This window comes from Cottoperca gobio, chromosome 18, assembly GCF_900634415.1.
Source record: "Cottoperca gobio chromosome 18, fCotGob3.1, whole genome shotgun sequence".
Taxonomy (NCBI): Eukaryota; Metazoa; Chordata; class Actinopteri; order Perciformes; family Bovichtidae; genus Cottoperca; species Cottoperca gobio.
This window is the reverse complement of record NC_041372.1, coordinates 13,538,142-13,561,012: the sequence shown is the minus strand read 5'-3', so window position 1 is coordinate 13,561,012 and position 22,871 is coordinate 13,538,142. Positions and strand designations below refer to the sequence as shown.

Sequence of the window (22,871 nt, the reverse complement as noted above, 5' to 3'; positions counted from 1 at the left end):
TGAATGGGGAATGGACCACGCGACGCCGCCTCTGGTTTTAACAAGGGTCACATGATGCTTCTTGTCCTCCAGGCAGCTCTGGAGGCTCTGGATGACCTCAACCTCTTCGGCGCAAAAGGAGGACCTGGATCTGTCGTGCACGCTTTGGCTGACGACATACAGCACTGCCAGGTACACACACACACACACACACACACACACACACACACACACACACACACACACACACACACACACACACACACACACACACACTTATATATGATGTCCACTTTCACCCTGTTGTTGAAAAGCAGCTCTGATTCTAACGTCTTCCTTCAGTCCATCCTGACGTCCATGTTACCGCGAGCGTCCATCTCTAAAGAGGTGGACGCCGGAGTCCTGGCCATCATCTCGTACCCCGCCTTCGCTGTTGATGACATCAGCATAGTCAACATGACCAAGGAGGAGATCATCTCTAAACTCCAGGTGCACAGAAGTGCAGTGAAAGATAGCGACGCAGCCGCACTGTGTCGTGTGGAAGGTGAATTAGTCCTCGCTGACTTCCTGTCTTTCTGTCCAGGGTCGATACGGCTGCTGCAGGTTCCTCAGAGACGGACACAAAACACCTAAAGAGGTAACGCACACGTCGATGACGTTGCATTTACTTACGTGTAGATGCACGTGTCCCCGCAGGGATCAGTAGAATCTCACACTCTGCCCTCACACACATTGGTGTCGTTCCATCCCCAGGATCCAAACCGTCTGTATTACGAGTCTGCAGAACTGAAGCTGTTTGAAAACATCGAGTGCGAGTGGCCGCTGTTCTGGACCTACCTCATACTGGACGGCATCTTTATCAACAGCCCTGAGCAGGTAGTTCACACCCGCACGTGCGTTTCCCAGCATCCGTACGGATGAACAGCTCCGTGGATGTTTACGAGTGTCATGATGTGTTCAGGTGCAGGAGTACCAGGAGGCTCTGGAGGGCATCCTGATCAAACAGAAGGACGGGATGCGGCTGCTGCCCGAGCTCTACAGCGTCCCTCCTGATAAGGTGATACTCACTGAGATCCTTGTCTTTATTGTATTTCTGGTTTAGTCAAAGGAACTTTATCATTTCTCTGATGTGGAGGAGTTTCATGCTTTATGCAACATTTTATATTTGTATTCTGTTGTTTTTATGTTCATGCAAACAGGTGGAGGAGGAGTATCTGAACCCGCACTCTGTGGAGAGAGTGCCGATGGGTAAATGTCCTCTGAAGTGGGGACAGTCTCTGTACATCCTGGGAAACCTTCTGTCGGAGGTATAACACTAATCATCCTTCAATTAATATTTATTATTATTATTTTTAACATTTTAAAATTAAAATTAAAATTTTATATATATATATATATATATATTTTAGATTTTATATAATAACAAAATATATATATATATATATATATATATATAATAAAAAAATATATATATATAATAAAAAAAAAATATATATATAAATATAATAATAAAATATATATATATATATATATATATATATGAAAAATATATACTATATATATTTTTTTTCTTTTTAAATATATATATATATATATATATATATATATATATATATATATAATTAAAAGAAAAAAATATATATATAGTACATATATGCATGTTTTTTATTTAAATGCTAAACAAATGTATTTATTTTTACAACGGTATTATGATTACATTTATTATTTATATGTATTTTACAGTTTAAGAAATACTGCACATTACATTTTCTAATTAGTTTTAATTTCCCTTGTGTGTTTGTTTTATTCTCACTTTATAATCCAACAAACCAAATTTATGTGGATTTTGTGACTTTAAACTGCGTCTCATTTTTAAGGGATTTCTTGCCCCCGGAGAGATCGACCCTCTTAACCGACGTTTCTCCACCATCCCCAAGCCGGATGTGGTGGTGCAGGGTGAGCTTGTGGGATATTTGAATGTGGCAAGAGTTGATGTTTGTTAATACGTGTTCAAACGTCCTCTGTCCTCTCGTAGTGTCCATTCTGGCTGAGACTGAGGAGATTAAAGAGCTGCTGCTGAAGAACGGTATAACTGTGGAGACGGTCGCCGACCTCCATCCCATCCACGTGCAGCCGTCCAGAGTCCTGAGCCACATCTACGCCAGACTGGGTACAACCTAAGAAAAGTCCTGTTTTTTCAAAATAAAAGTTACCTCTCCACGCCCTTTACACACACGTGTCCCCCGTTCTCTCCCCTGTTGCAGGTCGTAACCCGAGGCTGGGTCTGACGGGACGACCCTACAGGAGGATAGGAGTTCTGGGAACCTCCAAATTCTACACCATCAGAAACACCATCTTCTCATTCACGCCTCAGGTCAGTAAGAAAACATTGTTCAAATACCAAATACTGCACATTGTGCAGTGAAAATAAGAAAAGGTCATCTGATCCGCCCTCTGTTCCCGCCTCACACCCTCCAGTTCATCGACCACCAGCAGTTCTACATGGCGTTGGACAACAAAATGATTGTGGAGATGTTGAGGACGGAAATTTCCTACCTCGCATCCAGATGGAGGATGACCGGACGACCCACCGTCACTTTTCCCATTTCACAGACCATGCTGAGTGAGTAGAAACACACACACACACACACACACACACACACACACACACACACACACACACACACACACACACACACACACACACACACACACACACACACACACACACACAGTTATAAAAAAAAAAAAAAAAAAAAAAAAAAATGATAAATAAATAATAATAAAAAATATTAATAACAAATAAAATAAAACATTAATAAAAATAAATAAATAAATGATAAATAAATAAAAATAAATAAATAAATGATAAATAAATAAAAACATTAATAAAAAATAATAATAATACATAAATAATAAATAAATAAAATGTTTGTTTTAGGCTAAATATGCAGAGAAATATTGAAATACAGATGTCTTTATTTTATATACACACACAATCTTGGAAACCTTAAATGATATATAGAAGAATTAAAATGATGTGTGTTTCAGCTGAAGACCACACAAACCTGGACCCTGCAGTCGTGGCTACACTGAAGAAGCTGCAGGACGGATATTATGGAGGAGCAAGGTGAGTTTCACGGCTGCTGAGACATTTAAACACTAAATATACACGGGCGATTTTAAGGTTTCTAGATTTAAAATGAAGGGATTTAGTCTTTTCCTTCCAGAATCACTGTTTATGCTGAAAGTATAGATGTGTAAGAAGTCTACATCCAGTCTACAACAAGAAATCAATGTTTTATTTTGATATAGTTAAAGGGTTTAATGCTTATCGTGCTCAGGCTTAGGTTCTCACTGACTTCCTCCTCTTCCAGGATCCAGACGGGGAAGCTGTCGGAGTTCTTGACCACTTCCTGTTTCGCTCACCTGAGCTTCCTGGACGGTAAGGGTTCTGGCAGCATGAGCCGCAACGACGAACAGAATGATGATGATGATGATGAGGGTGACAGCGATGGATACGTGCATGAGTTACGCTATGATGATGGTAAGAAGATAAAGCAGATTGATGGATGGATGGGGAGGAATGTCGACACCAGCGATGGGAAACTGGATTAAAAAGGACATTTAAACTTGTTTTCCATCGTTGGTTTGACCATTCCTAGTGATTAAAACCAGGATTAACCTCAGAATTAATGTAAACGTGTCTTATAATTTTATTTCTCTGTCACTGATCTCATTAGTCATCCAAAAGATAAATGTTAAATCTTTTAATATTTATAGTCACGTGTTGCAGACTCTCATTAATCACTAGTTCCTTCGTCACTGATCGTCCCCATCCTCCGGGTTTCCCCTGCCTGGTACGGCTCGGCTCGGCTCGGCTCACTTTTGGTACCAGGTCCTTTTCTCTATTTCATATCTTCTTTTTAAAAAGCTACCAGGAAGATTCCACAACTTTAGCTAATGGAAAACCAAAGAGCGAGTTGAGTAGAGCCTTTTCTTTCTTTACCATGTTGTGTCAATGCAGCGACCTTTCTCAGCCTTCGACCTGCGGACGCCACAGCAGCCGTCAAGCTCCCGTGGCGGCTCGAGTGTCCGGTGTCACAGCTTGGGAAACGCAGCTTTGCCTGTGTTGCATTTAAACTGCAACTCTGACGGGAACAGATTGTAAAGTTTAAATAGAGATATGAGCATCTGTTGGTTGACAGCTTTGTATCTAGTGCACGTGTAGCTGCTGTCTGCGAGTGAATGTATGTGCACGTTAAAACATTTATCTTATCCTCCGCACTTCCATCACGTCCTTTTGGTCCTCCTCTCCAGAGGCGGACGACCTCGCCCAGTACCTGGACCACCTGTTGGCTCACTCCACCCCCAAGAAGCCCACGCGGGCGGTGGGAGCTTTGGGGAAGTTCAAGGCTCTGGCCACCAAAACTAAGGAGATGGTGTCTCTGATGAACAAGGCTCAGGAGCTCAACGTGCACAGTGAGCGGATCCATCATGTCAACAGCGTAAGCCAAACACCGACGCAGTCTCCCTCGCTTGACCCTCTTCTTCTTCTGTCCAGATGTCAACATGTACCTGCCGAACAAGCTGTTTCGCTCTCCTCAGCCTTCCCTCAACCTGAACCTCCCAGACTCGTCTGCACCGCAAGAAGCTCAGGTGTCCTTTTATTTATTCTCCGCCGCAGTTCTTCATTTATCTCCAGACCATTCAGCTTTAACGTTCCTCCTCTGTCCTGCAGGCTCTGGAGGCAAAGGTCTCAACAGAGGGCGGTATTCCCAAAGATGCCAGCGGAGGCGTCGACCACAACGCTTTGGTGCAGCTGCTAAAAGACACGCAAAGCCTCCAGGACCAGGCGGATATACTCTACATCCTCTTCAAAGACAAGTGAGACGCACAGTGTCATCTTACATATGTCCGTTACATATTTGGAGCATGCTAAAGGTTCTGTAGATGGACCCGGAGGGAGAACAGTAGATGGACTGTGTCTGCGTTGATCACAGGGGCATGGAGTGGGACACGCAGCTGCACGGTAAAGGCTCCACCGTGAGGTCTCTGCTGTCTCACCTTTATGAAAAGGCAGGCGACCTCAAACACTGGGGCCTCATCAGGATGATCTCTGGCATGCTGAAGAAGAAGGTGGAGGAGCTTGACTCGGTACGACACACACACACACACACACACAGACACACACACACACACACACACACACACACACACACACACACACACAAACATAGAAACAGTTATAAAAACCTTTTTTAAAATATATTTTTAATTAATATTAATTAAAATAAAAAATACATAATAAATAATAAATAAATAAATAAATAAATAAATAAATAAATAATAAATAATAAATAATAAATAATAAATAATAAATAATAAATAAATAATTAATAAATAATAAATAAAATAATTTTTGTTAAATATGCAGAGAAATATTGAAATACAGATGTCTTTATTTTATATAATTATTAATTTTTATTGTTATATTGCATATTTAAAAAAAGATAAGATAATAAAAAAATAAAGATAATTATTAGAGACGATAAAATGTAAACCTAAATAAAAAGGGAATATAAAAATCCTCCCTTATCTCTCTTCTGATTGGTTGTGATCTGTCCATAGGCCTGCTCTGATTTGCTGGCGCATCAGAAACACCTGACAGTGGGTCTGCCTCCGGAGCCGAGAGAGAAGACCATCACTGCTCCCATACCGCCAGACCAGCTGGCCGCTCTCATCGACGAGGCCAGCGACAACAACATCAGCGTAGCTATACTCACTCAGGTGAGTCACGTGCTCCACCATCACGTGTCCTCCTCACTTCCTCTTTAATCTCTCTCCCTCTCTCCTCCAGGAGATCATGGTGTACCTGGCGATGAGCATCAGGACTCAGCCCAGTCTGTTCAGCGAGATGTTCAGGCTCCGTATCGGCCTCATCATCCAGGTCATGGCCACCGAACTGGCCCAGTCACTCAACTGCTCAGGTTAGGAAGGAAAGACAGACAGAAGACGCTTTAATAAGTCTTTATCGCTCGTCTAGACTGGTGCGTCCTTACTGGTCAACTGTACTTTACGTGTGTGTGTGTGTGTGTGTGTGTGTGTGTGTGTGTGTGTGTGTGTGTGTGTGTGTATGTGTGTGTGTGTGTGTGTGTGTGTGTGTGTGTGTGTGTGTGTGTGTGTGTGTGTGTGTGTGTGTGTGTGTGTGTGTGTGTGTGTGTGTGTGTGTGTGTGTGTGTGTGTGTGTGTGTGTGTGTGTGTGTGTGTGTGTGTGTGTAGGAGAGGAGGCTACAGAGAGTCTGATGAGTCTCGCTCCATCAGAGCTGAAGAATCTCCTCCACCACATCCTCAGCGGGAAAGAGTTTGGAGTGCAGCGCAGCGGTCAGTGCACCAATCCAAAACCCTGCATCTCACCCACAGCCAATCAGATTGTGACGTTGCTCTGACTGTAGGGTTGTCATCTAAACGGTTTCTTCCCTCCACAGTTCGAGAGCTGGATGCCGGCGTCAGTCCTGCCATCTCCATCCATCACCTGGGCAACGTGGGCGCCACCAAGAGCGAGAGAGCCGGCATCAGCAAACTGAAGAGCGACATGAAGATGGTAGGACCACACACACACACACACACACACACACACAGGTGGAATACTTAGTGTGGTAGTTAAACACTTCACATTAGAAGTACAGTTTTCTCAACGTGCTGATGAGTTGGGGGTAAGAGATTACGGAAGATGGAGGCTTTTATTTTGAAAATATTGTGCTTCTTGGCAAACTGACTTTTGTCTTTTCACAGCTGGAGCACAGGTTGTCTTTGTCGGACCCGAGTAAGGTGATGATGATGACATTAGGTGCTAATTCACCTGGCTGATGCTGATGGGGGGGGGGGGGGGGGGTAATGGTGGAGGAAAGGGCGGAGCTGCATAATTAAGAACCGCTGTAAAGCTGATCAATCGAGGTTGCGATGGCACATGTGTGTAATTGGTGGACTTTAATTAATAGAGAATAAATCACGAGAGCAGCTTGTCGACTGACTTGGTTTGTGTATTGCAGGCGGAGCACAGGTTGTCCTTGACGGAACCATTTAAGGTGATGATCACGTGAAGGAATATGAACTATGACATGACCATGACTATGACAACTATGATGTCTTATATCTCTTTCTTCTTTATCTTCTTTACCGTAAAGACATCAGTCATTAATAAATGATATGCTGTAGCTGTTAATTCACCGACCATGTCCGAGGTCAACTTGACTGCAACGCGGTGCATTGTGGGGGAAACCTAGGTTGTCTTTGACAGAGAGGACGATGAATGAATGAACTCTTGATTGCAGGGATGTTGAGAAGGATCCATGTGTGGACAGGAATATAACTGGTTAACACATCTCAGGTCGTCTTGACCAGAGCGGCTCAGAGTGTTTCTGTTTGTACAGTCAGTGCGGATGATGCGTTTATGTCTGAGGAGCAAAAGTCTTTTAGGTTTGTAACGCACAGTGGATCTTTTCTGTCTCCTCTTCAGCTCGACAAGTCACTGAGCTACCCTCGCCAGGTGACAGTATTATAAATGTTTATTTATTGGGTGTTAATTCATCTGAAATAATTAACGACTAAAAACCGTGAAGCAGATCATAAGAGCCATTAACACTCTGCTAGCTTGTGGCTGCTAATTCTCAGTCTAGCAGGGCTGCGTCTTTAATATCTGTAGATCGTAGAGCTGCAACTAATTAATGCGATTATTTTCTTTATTTAAATCAATATAATGCCAGAATATAGTTTAAATGTTGTATTAACACCTAAAACCTAAATATATCCTTTTCATTATTATTTATTTGTATTTAATATTTTTTCTAAATTGCTGCCAATTAAATTTATGTTGAACAATTAATTATAAATTATAAAAAAATATTTTATTTTGAAAATCTGAAAATGTCACTGGTTGATTCCAAGTGTCTCAACATGTATTTTTTTTTTTTTTAAGAATCCAGGAGGACACAGGGGAATAAAATGGACACCAGTTAGTTCTGTTTCATGATGTTGAGTTTGGAGCCATCTTGTTATTTACTCGTCATCTTTTCCAACCTCGTTGTTATCGTGCCCCATCACGCACTGCATGCTCCGATTCTTAATGTAGCGATGCGAGGAGCCAGAATCCACTGTCTTCACCCATCGATCTCACTTCTTTGCGTTCTGTGTTTTTCATTTTGTACATTTTGTTTCCCTCCTCTCACAGGGCATGCGATCTCAGTCGCTGGACATCGAGAACTTTGAATCCGGGGTAAAGATTTGTACACGCTTAAACTTCACGCAGTTCAATGCCAGCCAATGACGTCATCAGAGGTTTAAAAGATGTTTAAAATATGTTTCTTCTTCGACGCCGTCGCTGATTAGAGGTACAGGCTGCCGTCCATAGAGTCTCTGGACATGTCTCCGGAATGCAGTCCGGTTGCCAAGGATACCCGACATGGCCAATGGCTGCGCAGGAGGCGTCTGGACGGAGCGCTGAACCGAGTCCCTGTGGGCTTCTACCAGAAGGTCTGGAAGATCCTGCAGAAGGTCCGTTTCAGTTCAAAGGCCTGGAATATCAGTGGCAGGAAGTAGATCTGTGCAAAAATTCTAATCATTTAAAAAATAATTTACAAGATTGATTATTTTTAAAGCCTCAGTTGAGAAATAATTTGGCTTAAAGTTGTTTTTTTTAAACATAAACTAAAGTGCACATTGTCTTCTAGTGCCACGGTTTGTCCATAGAAGGGTTTGTCCTTCCTTCTTCAACCACCAGGGAGGTGAGAGATCCACGCTTTCACAACTTCATTCTTGTGCTTTCTCTGTCATTTTTGCTAATCTGGTGCTTTCTCCTTTTCCCTCCCCCCCAGGATTGTTATCTTAATCAGTCAGGACTGTCACACTTTCTATCTAGTTCTGTTACTTGATCCAGTCATCATCAAGTACCTGGTGCTCCTTCTAATGTAGCTTCTATTGTTGATATGTTTTACTGTGTCCTGTCTGGATGTAATGTGTCTTCCTCTTCTGAATGACACTCCTCCAGATGACACCTGGAGAGATCAAATTCTCCGTCCACGTGGAGACTGTTTTGAACCGCGTCCCTCAGCCGGAGTACCGACAGCTGCTGGTGGAGGCCATCCTGGTGCTCACCATGCTGGCCGACGTGGAGATCCCGAGCATCGGCTCCATCATCAACGTGGAGAAGATCGTCCACCTGGCCAACGACATGTTCTACAAGGATCAGGTGAGCAGCACGTCACCAGACACACCTCCAGGGGATGTATTCTTTGTGTTAAGGTAAGGCAGCATTTTCCGCGTTCCTCCTCCTGCAGAGGGACCTGGGAGCAGAGGAGCACATCCTGGAGCGGGACCCGTCCACCGGCGTGTGCCGTCTGCTGTACGATAGCGCCCCCAGTGGACGATTTGGGAGCATGACCTACCTCACCAAGGCCGTGGCGGTGTACGTGCAGGACTTCCTGCCTAGCGGGTCGTGTGCGGTGCAGTGAGAGAGGAGGACTCGTGCAACCAGAGCAGCGGTGAAACCACTCGATAGGAAGTTAATTTAAAAGCTAAACGTTGCAACATGTTTCACATTAAAACAACAATAACTCAACAGTGCATTAATAGAATCTGTTGTATATTGTGTATATGTGTTCGTGCAGAGTGTAATAATAGGTGAGAGGTTTTATTTATAGGCTTACATGAATTGTGAAATATGTTTTTAGATACAAACGTTGCGTGCTGAAGGCGTCGACACAGGTTCACCATGCAAAGTCTTTACAGCGATTTAACCTCAGAAACAAACATTGTGTAACTACTGTTGACTTTAAAGTCAGAATAATTATTTTAATTGATACTATTTTATTACCCCACGTGTAACTTTACCTCCAATCCTACATGCTGTATAAATAATGACAAATTTGAATAGTCTAATATTTATTTTAAATGATCATTAAAGGACACAGGTGTTTTGGGGAGATTTCTTAAATGCCTTAACGTTGTTGTACTAGTGAAACTAGAGGAGTGCCGTTTTATTTGTATCTATGCAAAACAACCGATTTAGAGATTATGTAGTAAAACCACCTTGTTTTTTAACACATAAAGAACTTTTATTGTGGAAATTGAAGCGTTTTCAGCGTACACTTACATTTGAATGCAGTGATTTCTAAGCTTAATATGTGCAATTCAGATTTCTGTCCTTAATTTACTGCCTTTATCAGCTAAACTATCATTTCATTATTTTGGTTTAATTGCAGTAAAACTAAAGGTCATTTACTCGTATTTTATATTTTATGGACACATGTTACCTTTCACCGTTTGCTGCACAAAAGTACATTGTGGGAAATATAAAGCCTCTCGGTTAATTGTAAGATAACCGACTGAGAAGATGAGTTATGTTGTGTGTTGTGTCACTTCTCTACTTAATATATTAAAGTCTGAAAAGAGATGAAGCGTTACTAGATAACAGAATACACTGAACTACTTTTTGGATGTTTTTCTTGTTTTTGAAACTAATTCTGTAATAAAACTGAGGAAACAAATCGTTTGAGCTTCTTTTTTTTTATCACAATTGAAGGTCTTTTTCTGGAGCTTTCAATCGTATCTCAGTCTTCATCAGCTTCTGTTTCAGGACTTCTGCACCTGTTGGCTTAAAGACGATTGAAGAGTGAAATGAAATGTTTTATGCGTGATTATTTGAGGTTTGTTGGATGTTAACATACAATAGTTTACTCGTTTGACTCAAAACTTAGTTTTCACAAGACCGTATGAAATGCATCCAGCAGGTGGCGCTACGTGTGCACAGATTCTTATTCCGGTGTCAACTTCTCAACAGATTAGATGATCTGAAACCGCTGTATCGCCATATTCTGCGTCAGTCTGTAGCAAATATTTGGTATAAATGTCAAATTTTAAACTCTACAGGAAAACTGTAATCTCTGTATTCTGTATGTTTGCTGTTATCTTTTCTTTGTTACTGCGCTGATCCATTTATCTTGAAGAGATTGCTACATGTAATCTTTGTCCTTTGCTGCCGTTTTCCACCTCAGTTTAAAGCTTTTATGTTTAAAGAGTTCTCACCCAAGGATCCTTGCTTTTATTTGATAGCGGACAGGAAATGTACAAGTATTAAGTTTTAGTTCCAAGCATACAGAAGTTAATGCCACCTTAAACAAGCAAGCAAACAATAATTATATCAGATATAACAATTCTCTGCAGCCTTTCACAAATGTTCAGTAGGAAATAGATGCTTCAACTAAACGGATTGAAAATAACAAGCTGTCAAAGAGAGGAAATGAGCAGCTGGACAACTTTGCACATTTATTTATTGTCTGGAGAAATCTGTCAAATTGAAATATAGTTATGTCCTTTTCAACTTGCATCTCCAAAGCAAAGGAATGTTTCTCAAGGCTGAGAACAGATCAACCCAATATTACGGGACTGCGTGGTAAGAAAAGAGTCGGGAGGGGGGCACTAAAGTAAGTTTATCCAACAATTGGGAGAATTTTGCAGAAAATAGAGTCAAAAACTCGAGTATAAAAGCCATAAGAGTGAATATATAAACTTTAAAATGTGTTTATGGTTCAAAGTTTACCGCTGTTAAACAAGAGACACAAATACATGACCTGGGTTATAAACATGTGAAGAAAGCAAACAGACATGAATAGATGCAGACTCTGTGTAGACCTGAAACTATTGATCCTGCACACGCACGCACGCACACACGCACGCACACACACGCACACACACGCACACCTACAGTTGATAGTTATGTAAAACATATGCCCCAGTTTGCAGCAGTCAGCAGAACATAAACAGTGTCATAAATCTACTAATACCATCTTTTCTTCTTGGTTAACAGTAAAGCTTGTTCAGTAAATGATGTGATTCAATAAGTGATGTGCTTGAACTTCTCCGTTTAGTTGTTAGTTTATGACTTTGGTGATACTCACATCACATTTGACTCGCTTCAGTTTAGTCTACGGCCAAGAATATGAATCGGCAAGCTTGTTTTTTTATATGTTTGTAACATGTATTATTTAAATACTTACATTTCACAGTTACCTTCAGTGTGTACCTTTGCTCTGTAGCTTGTGTTGACATCGTCTTCACAGACTGAGGTATTGAACTGATTGGGTGCATGAGAGAGGATGATTGAGGTAATAAAGCGACCAGAAAGCTTATTTCGGGGACCAACATTATAAATTACCGTCCGACTAAAGTGCTGCATATCTGAAAGGAGTTTAAGATTGTTGTGTGTGTGATGTTAATGTTTGTGAAAGAGAGTAATGTAATGTGTTACAGCTTCACAGGGCTGTAGAACTGTTTACTCATGAAGTGGTCGACTAAAGTAGGTTAAAAAATACATTTCAGATCAAATATATTCAGCGATCAGGTCTGTTGCAACACCGGCCTTTGCATTTGCAGGCGGGGGGGGGGGGGGGGCGCATGCAAAACAGAATGCATGCACGTAGTCAGCATTGTCTGTGTGTTTGAACATCTGCTCATGTTGGAGCAGCCATGAACAAAATGAATATCTATAAAATCCTTTAACAATCAACCCTACGAGAATAAAGTGTCTTGTACCAGAAAATAATGTACTCGGAAGCATCAGATTTCTATTCAGGGTGTTTTTTATTTAGTAGACAACGAGTAAAGCTTCAAAAAGCGCACAAAAATAAATCTGGATACAACAGCGTGAACATTTTTAATTTTCCTGGCAATTAACCTGAAGAGGAACAGGTGCACTATGGGAAGACACCTGAGTCCTCCCTCTGTCTTTATGCAGCCTGTCTGCTTCTCTCCTAAAGGCCCTGACACACGTATCCGTATGACAGAAACGTATGCCGGCGCATACGAAATATCGACAATACGTTGATATAAATTAAGGGTAAGTTGTGATCGTTTGAAGAACGCAGACGACACGCCGAACACGCCAGACACACGGCCCTGTCACACAGCTCCGTATGGCAGAAACATGCCGGCGTATATGAAAAGTAGCTAAAGAGTCCAAATACATCCAACTTTTCCACAGCGGTGTTGTAGCTGACGTATACATAACGTATACATAACTAATTATTTTACGCATGTCTAACCTATTGAAAGCGCATCACTTACTTATTTAAAACGTATCAGAGCGTCTGGATAATGGAGCTGGAAAAGTGCCATCTGGTTCATGTCATGCTGATGCTGGAGAACAGAATGTACTCTTGTTGCAGCCTCTCAGCATCCTCCATGCTCTCTGATGATGGGTTGATGTATTCATCAAGACGTGCTGTGAAGAAGTGAGGATGAGCTACTCACAGGGACCTTTATACTATATTCAAACCCCAATAAGCTCCGAAAACGCTAGCTGAACGCTAGCTGTCCTGTAGGAACACGTTTAATAAGTTACTCCGTCGTCAGGCATCATCTTAACATCGGGTAGGAATAGGGTATCCACTCGTTATCAATACATTGGCTGTAGGGTTCACCGTCAGCCGACGTAGCCTATATCTAACGTACTTCTAACGTAGTCACGGAGGTATTCACGTAGGTATTTACGTAGGTAAGTATTCACGTACTATATTTACGTAGGTAAGTATTCACGTACTATATTTACGTAGGTAAGTATTCACGTACTATATTTACGTAGGTAAGTATTCACTTACTGTATTTACGTAGGTAAGTATTCACGTAGGTAAGTATTTACGTCCTATATTTACGTAGGTAAGTATTCACGTACTATATTTACGTAGGTAAGTATTTACGTCCTATATTTATGTAGGTAAGTATTCACGTCCTATATTTACGTAGGTAAGTATTCACGTACTATATTTACGTAGGTATATATATTCACGTACGTATTCATGTATGTCTAACGTAACGTAATGTCTGCATATCTTATGAAGCACACGTCGGGTACGTCCGGTAATTTTGAACTCAAAACATCAGCGTTCAACAACGCACCCCAGCGTAACACCGCCTGCTCTTAACGAATACTACTTATACCTTACCTTATATCAACGTACACCAGCGTGTTGCCGATAATTTGTATACGCCTTATTGTTGTATACGTTATGCATTCGTTGGGTATTCGTCTGATACATTTTGTATTAGTAAGTGATGCGATATCAATAGGTTAGACATGCGTATCTGTATATGTTCACTTTTACGATCCGATGAAAAGTTGGACGTATTTGGACTCTGACAAATGTTCATATACGCCAGCACACGTTTCTATCATACGGAGATGTGTGACAGGGACTTGTGTGTGCACCTCAGTTCTTTTCCACTCACTCCACCTCCACGATCAGCTCCTCCCACCTCACCAGCTCACCTGGGCTCCAGCTGCATCTCATCTCCAATCAAGTATCAGTATGTGAAACAGCATCTTTCTTAATGTAATGTAAGTTTGTGTTCATTTAAAACCAATGGCATGTCATTACCGTAAAGAAGAGGTTGTTTCCTCTTTTAAATGTCCCAGCAGGAATAGCAGCAGGTGTAATTAATAACAGTATTGATTGCGTGAGCCAGGTAGCGGTTACTGCGGCGACAGAGGCGTCGTTAGCGTCATCAGTCACACCTGTGACAAAGGTCTAATTGTGGATTTGAAGCTTTCAGTGCAGGATTAGGTCTTCAAGGGGAGATCATCATGTGCAGCTGGAGCAGAGACCTGTTGTGAACCCAATCTGAGGACAAAAGATAAGAGAGATCAAAAATGAAAGTTTCCAAAACAGACATGAAAGCAGAGGAAAGGTTGATCTACTTCATAATGAAATACAGCAAATCTGTACGCAGGTTCTGGATCTGCTGCTTGAGCCCTCATAAATGTACATGACATTGATAAATTGAGTTCAAATCACTATCCGACGACATACCTGCATGGGCTTTCTGGCGACTATCCTCCAAAATGCCATCATCACCATAAGTCTATGAAAAGACGTACACTTTCACACACTGGGAAATGTTGGCGGGTACAGCTTGTATGAAGAACACTGTGTACGAGGTCAGAGTGCCAGATGACTCCTGCTCAGACAACGTTTGATGGATAGAGATGTGGAGGAAGCTGCCAAGTTCAACATCAGGTCACATGAAGTTTTCACAATATGAGATATGAAGGAACCGGTGACATATTTTTAAAACAACACAGATACGACACCAGGTAGTGATATTGACATGTTTTATTTCACACACCGCTTCTAAGGATGTGCTGATCATAGAACGTTATTTTCCCATTGCTCCCATCAGACAAATACAGGCGATATTGATTTGGAGGCTAATGGCTGAACTGTCCCCAGTGAAGAAAACAACAACAAGGAAAAATCAAGAGAGGTTAAAAGACGCAAAGAACTAGACGACAGAGAAATCGTCAAAAGAGATTTAAGTAAACACTAAAGAAGAGGACCTGGTACCAGAAGAGAGTTCTGTCGATGGGGTGGTGATAGCTTAGCTCTGGTGGTGCGCCTTCCAAACCAGAAGGTCGTGAGTTCAACACCAGGTGTTCCTGAGCAAGGTACTTAACCCTGAGTTAGATCACTGGAAGTCGCTCTGGATAAGAGCGTCTACTACATGACCTGTAATGTCGAGCTGAACCTTGCAGTGGGGGTGAGACATAACACCGCTCGTCTAGTTTCAAGCTTTCTATGAGATTGTTGACCCTGACAACAGTTATTTGTTCTCGTTCAGCCACAAGAGCATCAGTGAGGTCCAACACTGATGTTTGGCAACACGGTCAAACACTCTGTGAAGGTCAGGCAGCTTCTTTTAACCCGAATCAGGAACCAGTCGGGAAAAACTGAATAAATGGCCAACCTTTTTAAAATTCTCTCTTTCTACATTCTCTGTGCTTGGCCACTATTTACACCCATCTGTACATATTGGATCGTATACACTGTATTCATATGACGGGGGCGGCAGCCTGTAGGGATCTGACCCCACAATGCTCCCTGGGAGCTGTATAGTATCTGCTCCTAATACTCGGATGTGTTAAATGCAAAGTCTACATTTTAAACTGTGTGTGCGGTGCTGTGTATATGTGTGACGATAAAACGTTGATTTGACTCAAATCCTCCATTTTCATACCTCCCGCTATGAAAGCTTCCATAATATAATCCCATTATAATTGGGTCCTTTTCACATACTGGTTCTATGACCATATTCAAATGGAAATGGAAAAGCAGTTGGACATTTAATTTTCAATGTCAACTCATGCAAGCACGCATTTCTGATGACTCTGCACATTCTCATATGAAGTGGAAAAACCCTTCAGCATTTGTTCCTTTCACACACTTGGCTCTTCTCTGTCGTTGTGAAAGCCGGAGCATCTGAACGCCAACAGCTGTTTGACTTTTGAACACTGACAGCAAATTCAAGACTTGACACCAAAACTCTTCGGTGTGAACGCGGACGAGTCGGAGTGTCGTCCAGGTCCTGCAGCGTAAACTCTGCAGATGTATTCAACTAGTTTCAGATCACAGTGCGACACGTGAGCGTCCACCTCTGCTGTGCATATGTATATTTCTAAATCTTGTTTCCAGGTGGTTTTTGTGCTGAAGTTTACATCTGTCATTTTGTTTCCTTCCATATCCATATGTGCTCTGAGGAAGACATGATCAACAGAGGGTTATGTGGTGTTAAAAGTGCAAATTCAGGTCATTGTGTGTAAATTTGAAAGCAGCTGATATTCCATGAAATATCTTTATCAATAAAGATAAGTGGGATATCCAGTGGCGGGGTCATATTGATATAGAGGGACATTCAGAAGTAAACTAATTATATTCATATGTAAGAACAAGTACACAACTCCAAATTCCAATTGTTTTTATAGGATTATATTTTGTCTCTATTGGGTAACAGATAATATATAACTTTATATGTTGTAATCACAGTAAACTGATGTGATTATCTTCTGTCATTTGTTACATATAATACACCAGACTGATAATCATGCTGAAAAGCCATTTCCTCACTCTTTGGCTGATTTAAATTAAAAAAAGAAAGAAATTGAAGACGTAGGTGACAATTCATCCAAATAGAAACAGAAAAAAAAGCAACTTTTTTATCCATGTATCTTTCTGTTTTATCAGAAATCAGAAATCCTTTATTAGTCCCACAACAGGGAAAAGAATCTCGTCACAGCATAAGAACATATGAAGTAAAAAGGCAGAACACAATAATTAAATAGAATAAAAAATAATATAAGTACCAAGTAGTTGATAGAAAATAATGTGAATATTGCACATGGCAGTGATAATTGCACAAATTATAAAAAGTGAGTATTCATCGTGTGCATGTGACGTCATGCTTATTTCCCAACCCGGAATTCGGCCATCTTGGTTGAATATATACAACCAAGATGGCCGCCGTTCACGTGTGAGTTGCTGCAACGCTTCGTAATTTTCTTTGTATTTAAACATCTAAGATTGAAAGAAAATGTCCAACCTTGTGCGCAGTGTATAATTGTGATAATAACGCTACTCGTGACCCAGAGAAACGGTTCTTTAGATTTCCTACAATCCTCAAAAACAACGATCCACAAAAGAGGGATGAATTGCTGTCTACCGAACGCCGTAATGGTTTAGCAACATAACTCGTGAGGATTTAATAGAAGAAAAAGCACAATTCACCCGTGTGTGTGGCGTCCACTTTATATCTGGTAAGAGTTCATGCTAAAGCTATGTTTACGTTAGTGAGGATAACATCGGCGCTCTTCTCACTCACAAACCAGGGCTTGAGCTGGTGTATCTCGAGATCTTTGAGAGTGATTTACACGGGCATGGACGAGCACCCTGTCATCTTTATAGTGGTTTGGTAAGAAGACTACCAACCCAGCCAGAACAAGACATTATAAGCATCTAAGCTCTTGTATGCCTTCATTTGTGCGTTGGTTGCCCACGACGTTTGTAGCACAAGGTAGTTCACAATATCCGGATATTCAATCGGCGGTAATGAATCTAAATCCTCAATATAATCCGACGGCTTTAGCGTGTACGGGTCACGGCTGCAAATTTGGACTTTTCCCTCTGAATCTTGCCTTTGCAGAGGACTCCAGAGAGTCACAAGACTTTGAAGAAGTCGGAGTTGTATTGCTGTTGTTGTTCGCTTTAGACGGCATTGTTGATTTGTAGTCCAATCAACATGGCGTCGCACGCATGCGTTACACAGTTTTGTCACGTGTTTGCACATGAAGAATCGTAAATGGCAGTGATAATTGCACAGCAGTGGTGCAACAGTCTGTTCTTGGTATGGTGGTCTACCTCTCTATCTCTCCATGTTTGTATGTTCCTGCTCTGCAGAGAGCTGCTTGTTGTGCCGAACTCCGCCGAAGAGCGGTAACTTATCCAAACGCACTCGTCCTTTCAGCTCGTGCAGTTTGACATGTTTCATGCAGTTATGATGCTTAGATTATTTTTCTTCACTGCAAGCCCGTCTGCACAAACTAGGCACACTGGCCTTTAACTTCCACAGAGAAATAATCGTTTGTCAATTTCTCCTGTAACGTGCGACATTCCACATCCACCTTTCTCTGTTTTACACTCGCCACGCTGCGTTCACTGATGTCAACGACCGTCTCGTTTAATATTGACGTTTGTTAACATGACGTGACCACGTGATGACACATTCCGCTCGTGTTGTGTTCAAGGACCCTGACCTTGACCAGGAAAAACAGTCAATGGCCCGTCTATTACTGTCTAGATTATTATTATTATTATTATTATTATTCTTTTATAGTGGATGTTTTTGCGCGTTTTTATGAATTACCTCGAGGGCTGGATCAAATGGTCTCGCGGGCCGTATATGGCCCGGCGGTCGGAGGTTCCCCACCCCTAACTTACAGTAATAGAAACATTTTAAATCAAATAAATACTGTCCATGTAAAGAGAGCAACACATATTTATTAACCCGCAGCTGAAAATAGTCCCCAATAAATGCACTATTTCCATTAATTAGATTAATGTTTGCTTAAATTGTTGTTTTAGGAAATAACTGAGCCTTTATAGAAAGACAGGGCCTTTATAGAAAGACAGGGTTTAATTAAAAATGTCAGCATTCTGCTGCCAGAGCAGGTTTGTTGGACTATTTTCAGTGCTAATACTTATTATTAAAACAGAATAAAAATCCTAAAATACAAAATAAACCAGATATGTGTTTTAACATAAATTATTCTTAAACAAAAATTTAAAACAAATGCATTCCCTTATTGTTTTGCCAATGCTTTTATTCCACTTATTCTCCAGCCTTCTACATGTAGGTAATACAGTAGACAGTACACAGTACAAAGATAATTGGGGTTTAAAAGTGCAATCCTACTCGAACATTTCCCGAACACGCTGAGTGTACAAAATATCAGCTACCACCTGCTCTGTGCATGAAGTAAACTACGCAGACGAGTCGAAGCGAAATCCACGGTCGCTTATCAATTTGAGAAGATGAATGTGCAAAAAACAAAGCTGTGCAGCTCGTCATTAAGAATCTGTTCCCAATATTTGTACACTCAGCCAAGATATTTGTTAAATTGGTTATTGGATACAGATTTAATATTGACTGCACATGTATCTAACTGGAAACGCAGAAACAATTCCAGTCAGGGTGATTGATTATTCTAAAACAAACCATTAAAATATCATAAAGAAATATATATTTAAAAAATAATGTGATATATATGGGTACATTTCTTTTACATTTTCAAACAGAGCATAAAATAAATACTATGAGAATCACTGCATTACACCAAATCAGTACGCATGCATTACATTATGAATAATGTTGCTAACTTTGACAAGAAGCTCCTACTTTAAACATCAATATTTTGTAACGTCTGATCCTTTTTCTTTGCTTTGTCTTATCTCCTTCCTTTTGTCTCCTCCTTTTTCGTACTTTGTATTGTCTATCTCTCTCCTCTCTTTAACACTTTTGCCTCAGTCAACTGAGATCCCAGCAAGTCAGGCGGCTAATCTTATAGTTTGGGTACTTTATTTAAGGGGAAAAAACTACTTTTTTATGATGTTCTTGCTGGTTATCAACATATAATAATATATATACATGTATATATATGATATAAGTCATCATTTAGGTCATTTGCTGTTAAATATGTGGCTTTTTAAAATGTTATTCTTGGGTTTAAAGTAACAAATGTTGTTGCTATAACCAGAATTAATAACAAATCAGTAAAGGTAATGCACCGGCAGCTTATCCAACAGCGCAAACTAACCCGAATGATTCCATTTGACACATTATCAGTGCAATGATAAGACCGTCTACAACAGTCAGGTGATAATTTAAAACAACACGAGACAGCGATGATGAAATGTGGAACAATGTAAAGGTCATGAGCTCTTACAAGGTTCACAGTCTTCCCTGTGCCAAGTTATATCATTTGTGGAGCTAAGGCCACAGTTACTGGCAGGGAAGAGAATCACAAAGTCTCCGCTCTGAGATCAGGGCTGAAAGGTTTTTGGTCCATAGCCGTATGAAACAAGTGTTTTTTGTTATTTGCACCCTTGCCTTTTCTTGCATATACCTGATGTATAAATTCATATAAACATTTAGAGTTTATCAGCAACATATTTGGACATATAAATATATAAACCAATTTAGAAAAAGGAAAAAAAGCCTGGATATGTGCATAATCCCAGTTATGAGAACCTTTCATTAGGATTATGGCTGTACACTCATGTAAACACGCTGGTTGTTTTCCTGGGACGTCTAGTCGTTCACAGCCTCTGTGGCGGAGCAGCGGCAGCGTCCGTAACTAAAGAGGTGACCAGAAAAATCAGTGAGACAAGGTTCAAAGGTTCGTTACTGAGGCTCCAGGGTACAGGAGAATGGTATACATTGGTGGAATTAAATATTTGTCATGCAATACACAGCAAAGTGTGAAACTATGAGGAATATCTTTTACAATAATGACTACTGAATTAATATTTACTTGGTTTCTGGCTTCATTTAATATACTCTAATTAAAATAACTTTCCCGTAACTATATTCTTTCTAGGTTTATATGTACATATCTTTTTCATACATTTATATAACATTTTTTATAGTATTATTAAGAAATGAGGGATCCCAAAAATATATTTTGCCCAGAGTAAAAATTTAGATTGAGCTAGTTTCTGATTAGCTTATTTATAGCTTATTAGCTTCCACTTTTTATGTCAGTATCTAATCATGTTTCTAATAACATCATTTGATTTTATACATTCTTATAAGCATTTGTGTATGTGAAACTGAATGAAAGTAAGTAGTTAGCTAACTGTTAACCTACTGTCATTTCATCCTTAACAGAACACGTTAGCTAGCATGCTAGCTAGAACGTTAGCTAGCATGCTAACCTGCTAATTTAGCTAACGGTGCTAGTTACAGTAGATAGATAACTATTAGCAAAAGAAACATGGAAGGCTACAACTTAGAGAGCACATAACTACATTTTTAGAGTCCTTAACATACTTTAGACTGACCTGACTGGATACAGCTGTGATTTTACTAATTATATATCATATTAATAAAGAATATATTATATTTACACTGACAGCAACCTAACTTTTTACATTTACTTTATTTTCTTACATCAATACATTCTCCTCCCTCCCATCCTTGAGTTTCAGTTACCTGCAGAATCCTGTGGAGCATTCATAGTTGTTCTGGCAGTAAGCTCCATATGGTTTACTGTTCATGATTCTCCATAGCGGGGTCATCCGAGCTATCCTCCTCAGTGTGCGGACGCTTGAGTCCGGCTTCTGGTCGTCAGAACCAGACTTTACCTGAGGGACCAACGGACCTGCACACACCTGGTAATATACACACAAACAGATGGACACAGAAAGGTACAGAAATGTTCATTAGAAAGGAATACCAGGCACAGAGCATTTATTAGCATTTATTTATTATGCTAAGTCTGTATGGAAGTCTAAGTTGCAGGCCATTAAATAAAACAAAACAGTGCACTGACTAAATTAAAAACAATATAAGTCAACTATCCCACTTCACTGTAAAACATGCAACAAAGCTGCATTTTTATGACAAAATAATCCACTTATTAGCTTTAGCTCCAGAGCTTTCTACCACATCTGACAGTCTTCATCAGCTAGAAAGATGGCCTTGAGTTAAGATTAAGATGCCAAAAATGTTATTAGATCATGGTGCATAATACTGAAGGAATATACATTTTATTTGTTGGTTTTTTCTTTGACAAAAATGGAACAATGTTTGTATAAAAAAATAAAACAATTGCAAGATTACATAGCCAAGATAAATCTGTCATCAAACTGTGAACGTACTTTAATAGAGCAAAAATACCTTTATATTTGTACAATTATAGAACTCGTGCTTTTATTCTCTTTCCTACTTCGCCTGGATTGTTTTTGCATATGTCTAAAACATGAAACATAATAAAGCACCCTATTTAATTTGCATTTCCTCACTTGTGTCTCGGCATTAAAGCATCCTCTCAGCTCCTATTTCACCTCATAAATTAATCTAGATTAATCTGATAAAAAATGTTCTCAAAAAGATGACTGAATTCCAACAAGTGAAGAAATAAATCCATCTTTTGATTCAACAGCAGTCAGGACAATGCACTCACCTGCTGAGCCAGCATTAGCAGCACAATGCACAGTGCTACTGCTGCTTTCCTTTGGGCGAAGAAGACTTTCCCCTGCATCTTTACGCTTTAGGCTCTTCAGGCTTGCATAAACTTGATCTCGACCAGCTAGGTTCCCGGATGTCCGACACTTTCTGGAGCACTCGACCGGCTCAGTCAACTTTTCTTGAGCCTGGAGGTTGTTGGGTGGAGCAGGTTTTCATTAGTCGCAGGATTACTGGAAGTCTGTTCACGTCAGCTTGACTCAGCAGTGGCACCGGCAAAGAAGGCTGGGCTCTCCTTTATATAGACAGGCCATGATCCCAGGAGA

At 40.5% G+C, this 22,871-nt stretch overlaps 2 protein-coding genes across 6 annotated transcripts; one reads left to right on the top strand and one right to left on the bottom strand.

The window, feature by feature from the left end:
* Positions 1-28: 28 nt before the first annotated feature.
* On the top strand, positions 29-10,523 carry phka1a (phosphorylase kinase, alpha 1a (muscle)). 5 transcript variants are annotated; one of them, XM_029454895.1, is made up of 27 exons: positions 29-171; positions 322-468; positions 563-616; positions 733-855; positions 941-1,036; positions 1,179-1,286; positions 1,857-1,935; positions 2,015-2,149; positions 2,244-2,353; positions 2,458-2,602; positions 3,031-3,109; positions 3,357-3,424; positions 4,300-4,461; positions 4,544-4,638; positions 4,721-4,866; positions 4,983-5,136; positions 5,611-5,769; positions 5,840-5,969; positions 6,262-6,363; positions 6,468-6,583; positions 7,032-7,067; positions 7,499-7,528; positions 8,210-8,254; positions 8,368-8,532; positions 8,709-8,762; positions 9,026-9,226; positions 9,315-10,523. In XM_029454895.1, the coding sequence occupies exons 1-27, from the start codon at positions 52-54 to the stop codon at positions 9,486-9,488; spliced, it is 3,033 nt and encodes a 1,010-aa protein (XP_029310755.1). In that variant the 5' UTR covers positions 29-51; the 3' UTR covers positions 9,489-10,523. The 5 variants fall into 5 exon arrangements, with proteins under 5 accessions (XP_029310755.1, XP_029310751.1, XP_029310753.1 ...); XM_029454891.1 differs by having other exon boundaries at positions 3,357-3,526; XM_029454893.1 differs by lacking the exon at positions 7,032-7,067 and having other exon boundaries at positions 3,357-3,526.
* An 8,647-nt stretch (positions 10,524-19,170) lies between these two features.
* On the bottom strand, positions 19,171-22,871 carry leap2 (liver-expressed antimicrobial peptide 2). The gene is made up of 3 exons (XM_029454931.1): positions 22,544-22,871; positions 21,571-21,749; positions 19,171-20,713 (listed from the first exon to the last, which is right to left on the bottom strand). The coding sequence occupies exons 1-3, from the start codon at positions 22,619-22,621 to the stop codon at positions 20,668-20,670; spliced, it is 303 nt and encodes a 100-aa protein (XP_029310791.1). The 5' UTR covers positions 22,622-22,871; the 3' UTR covers positions 19,171-20,667.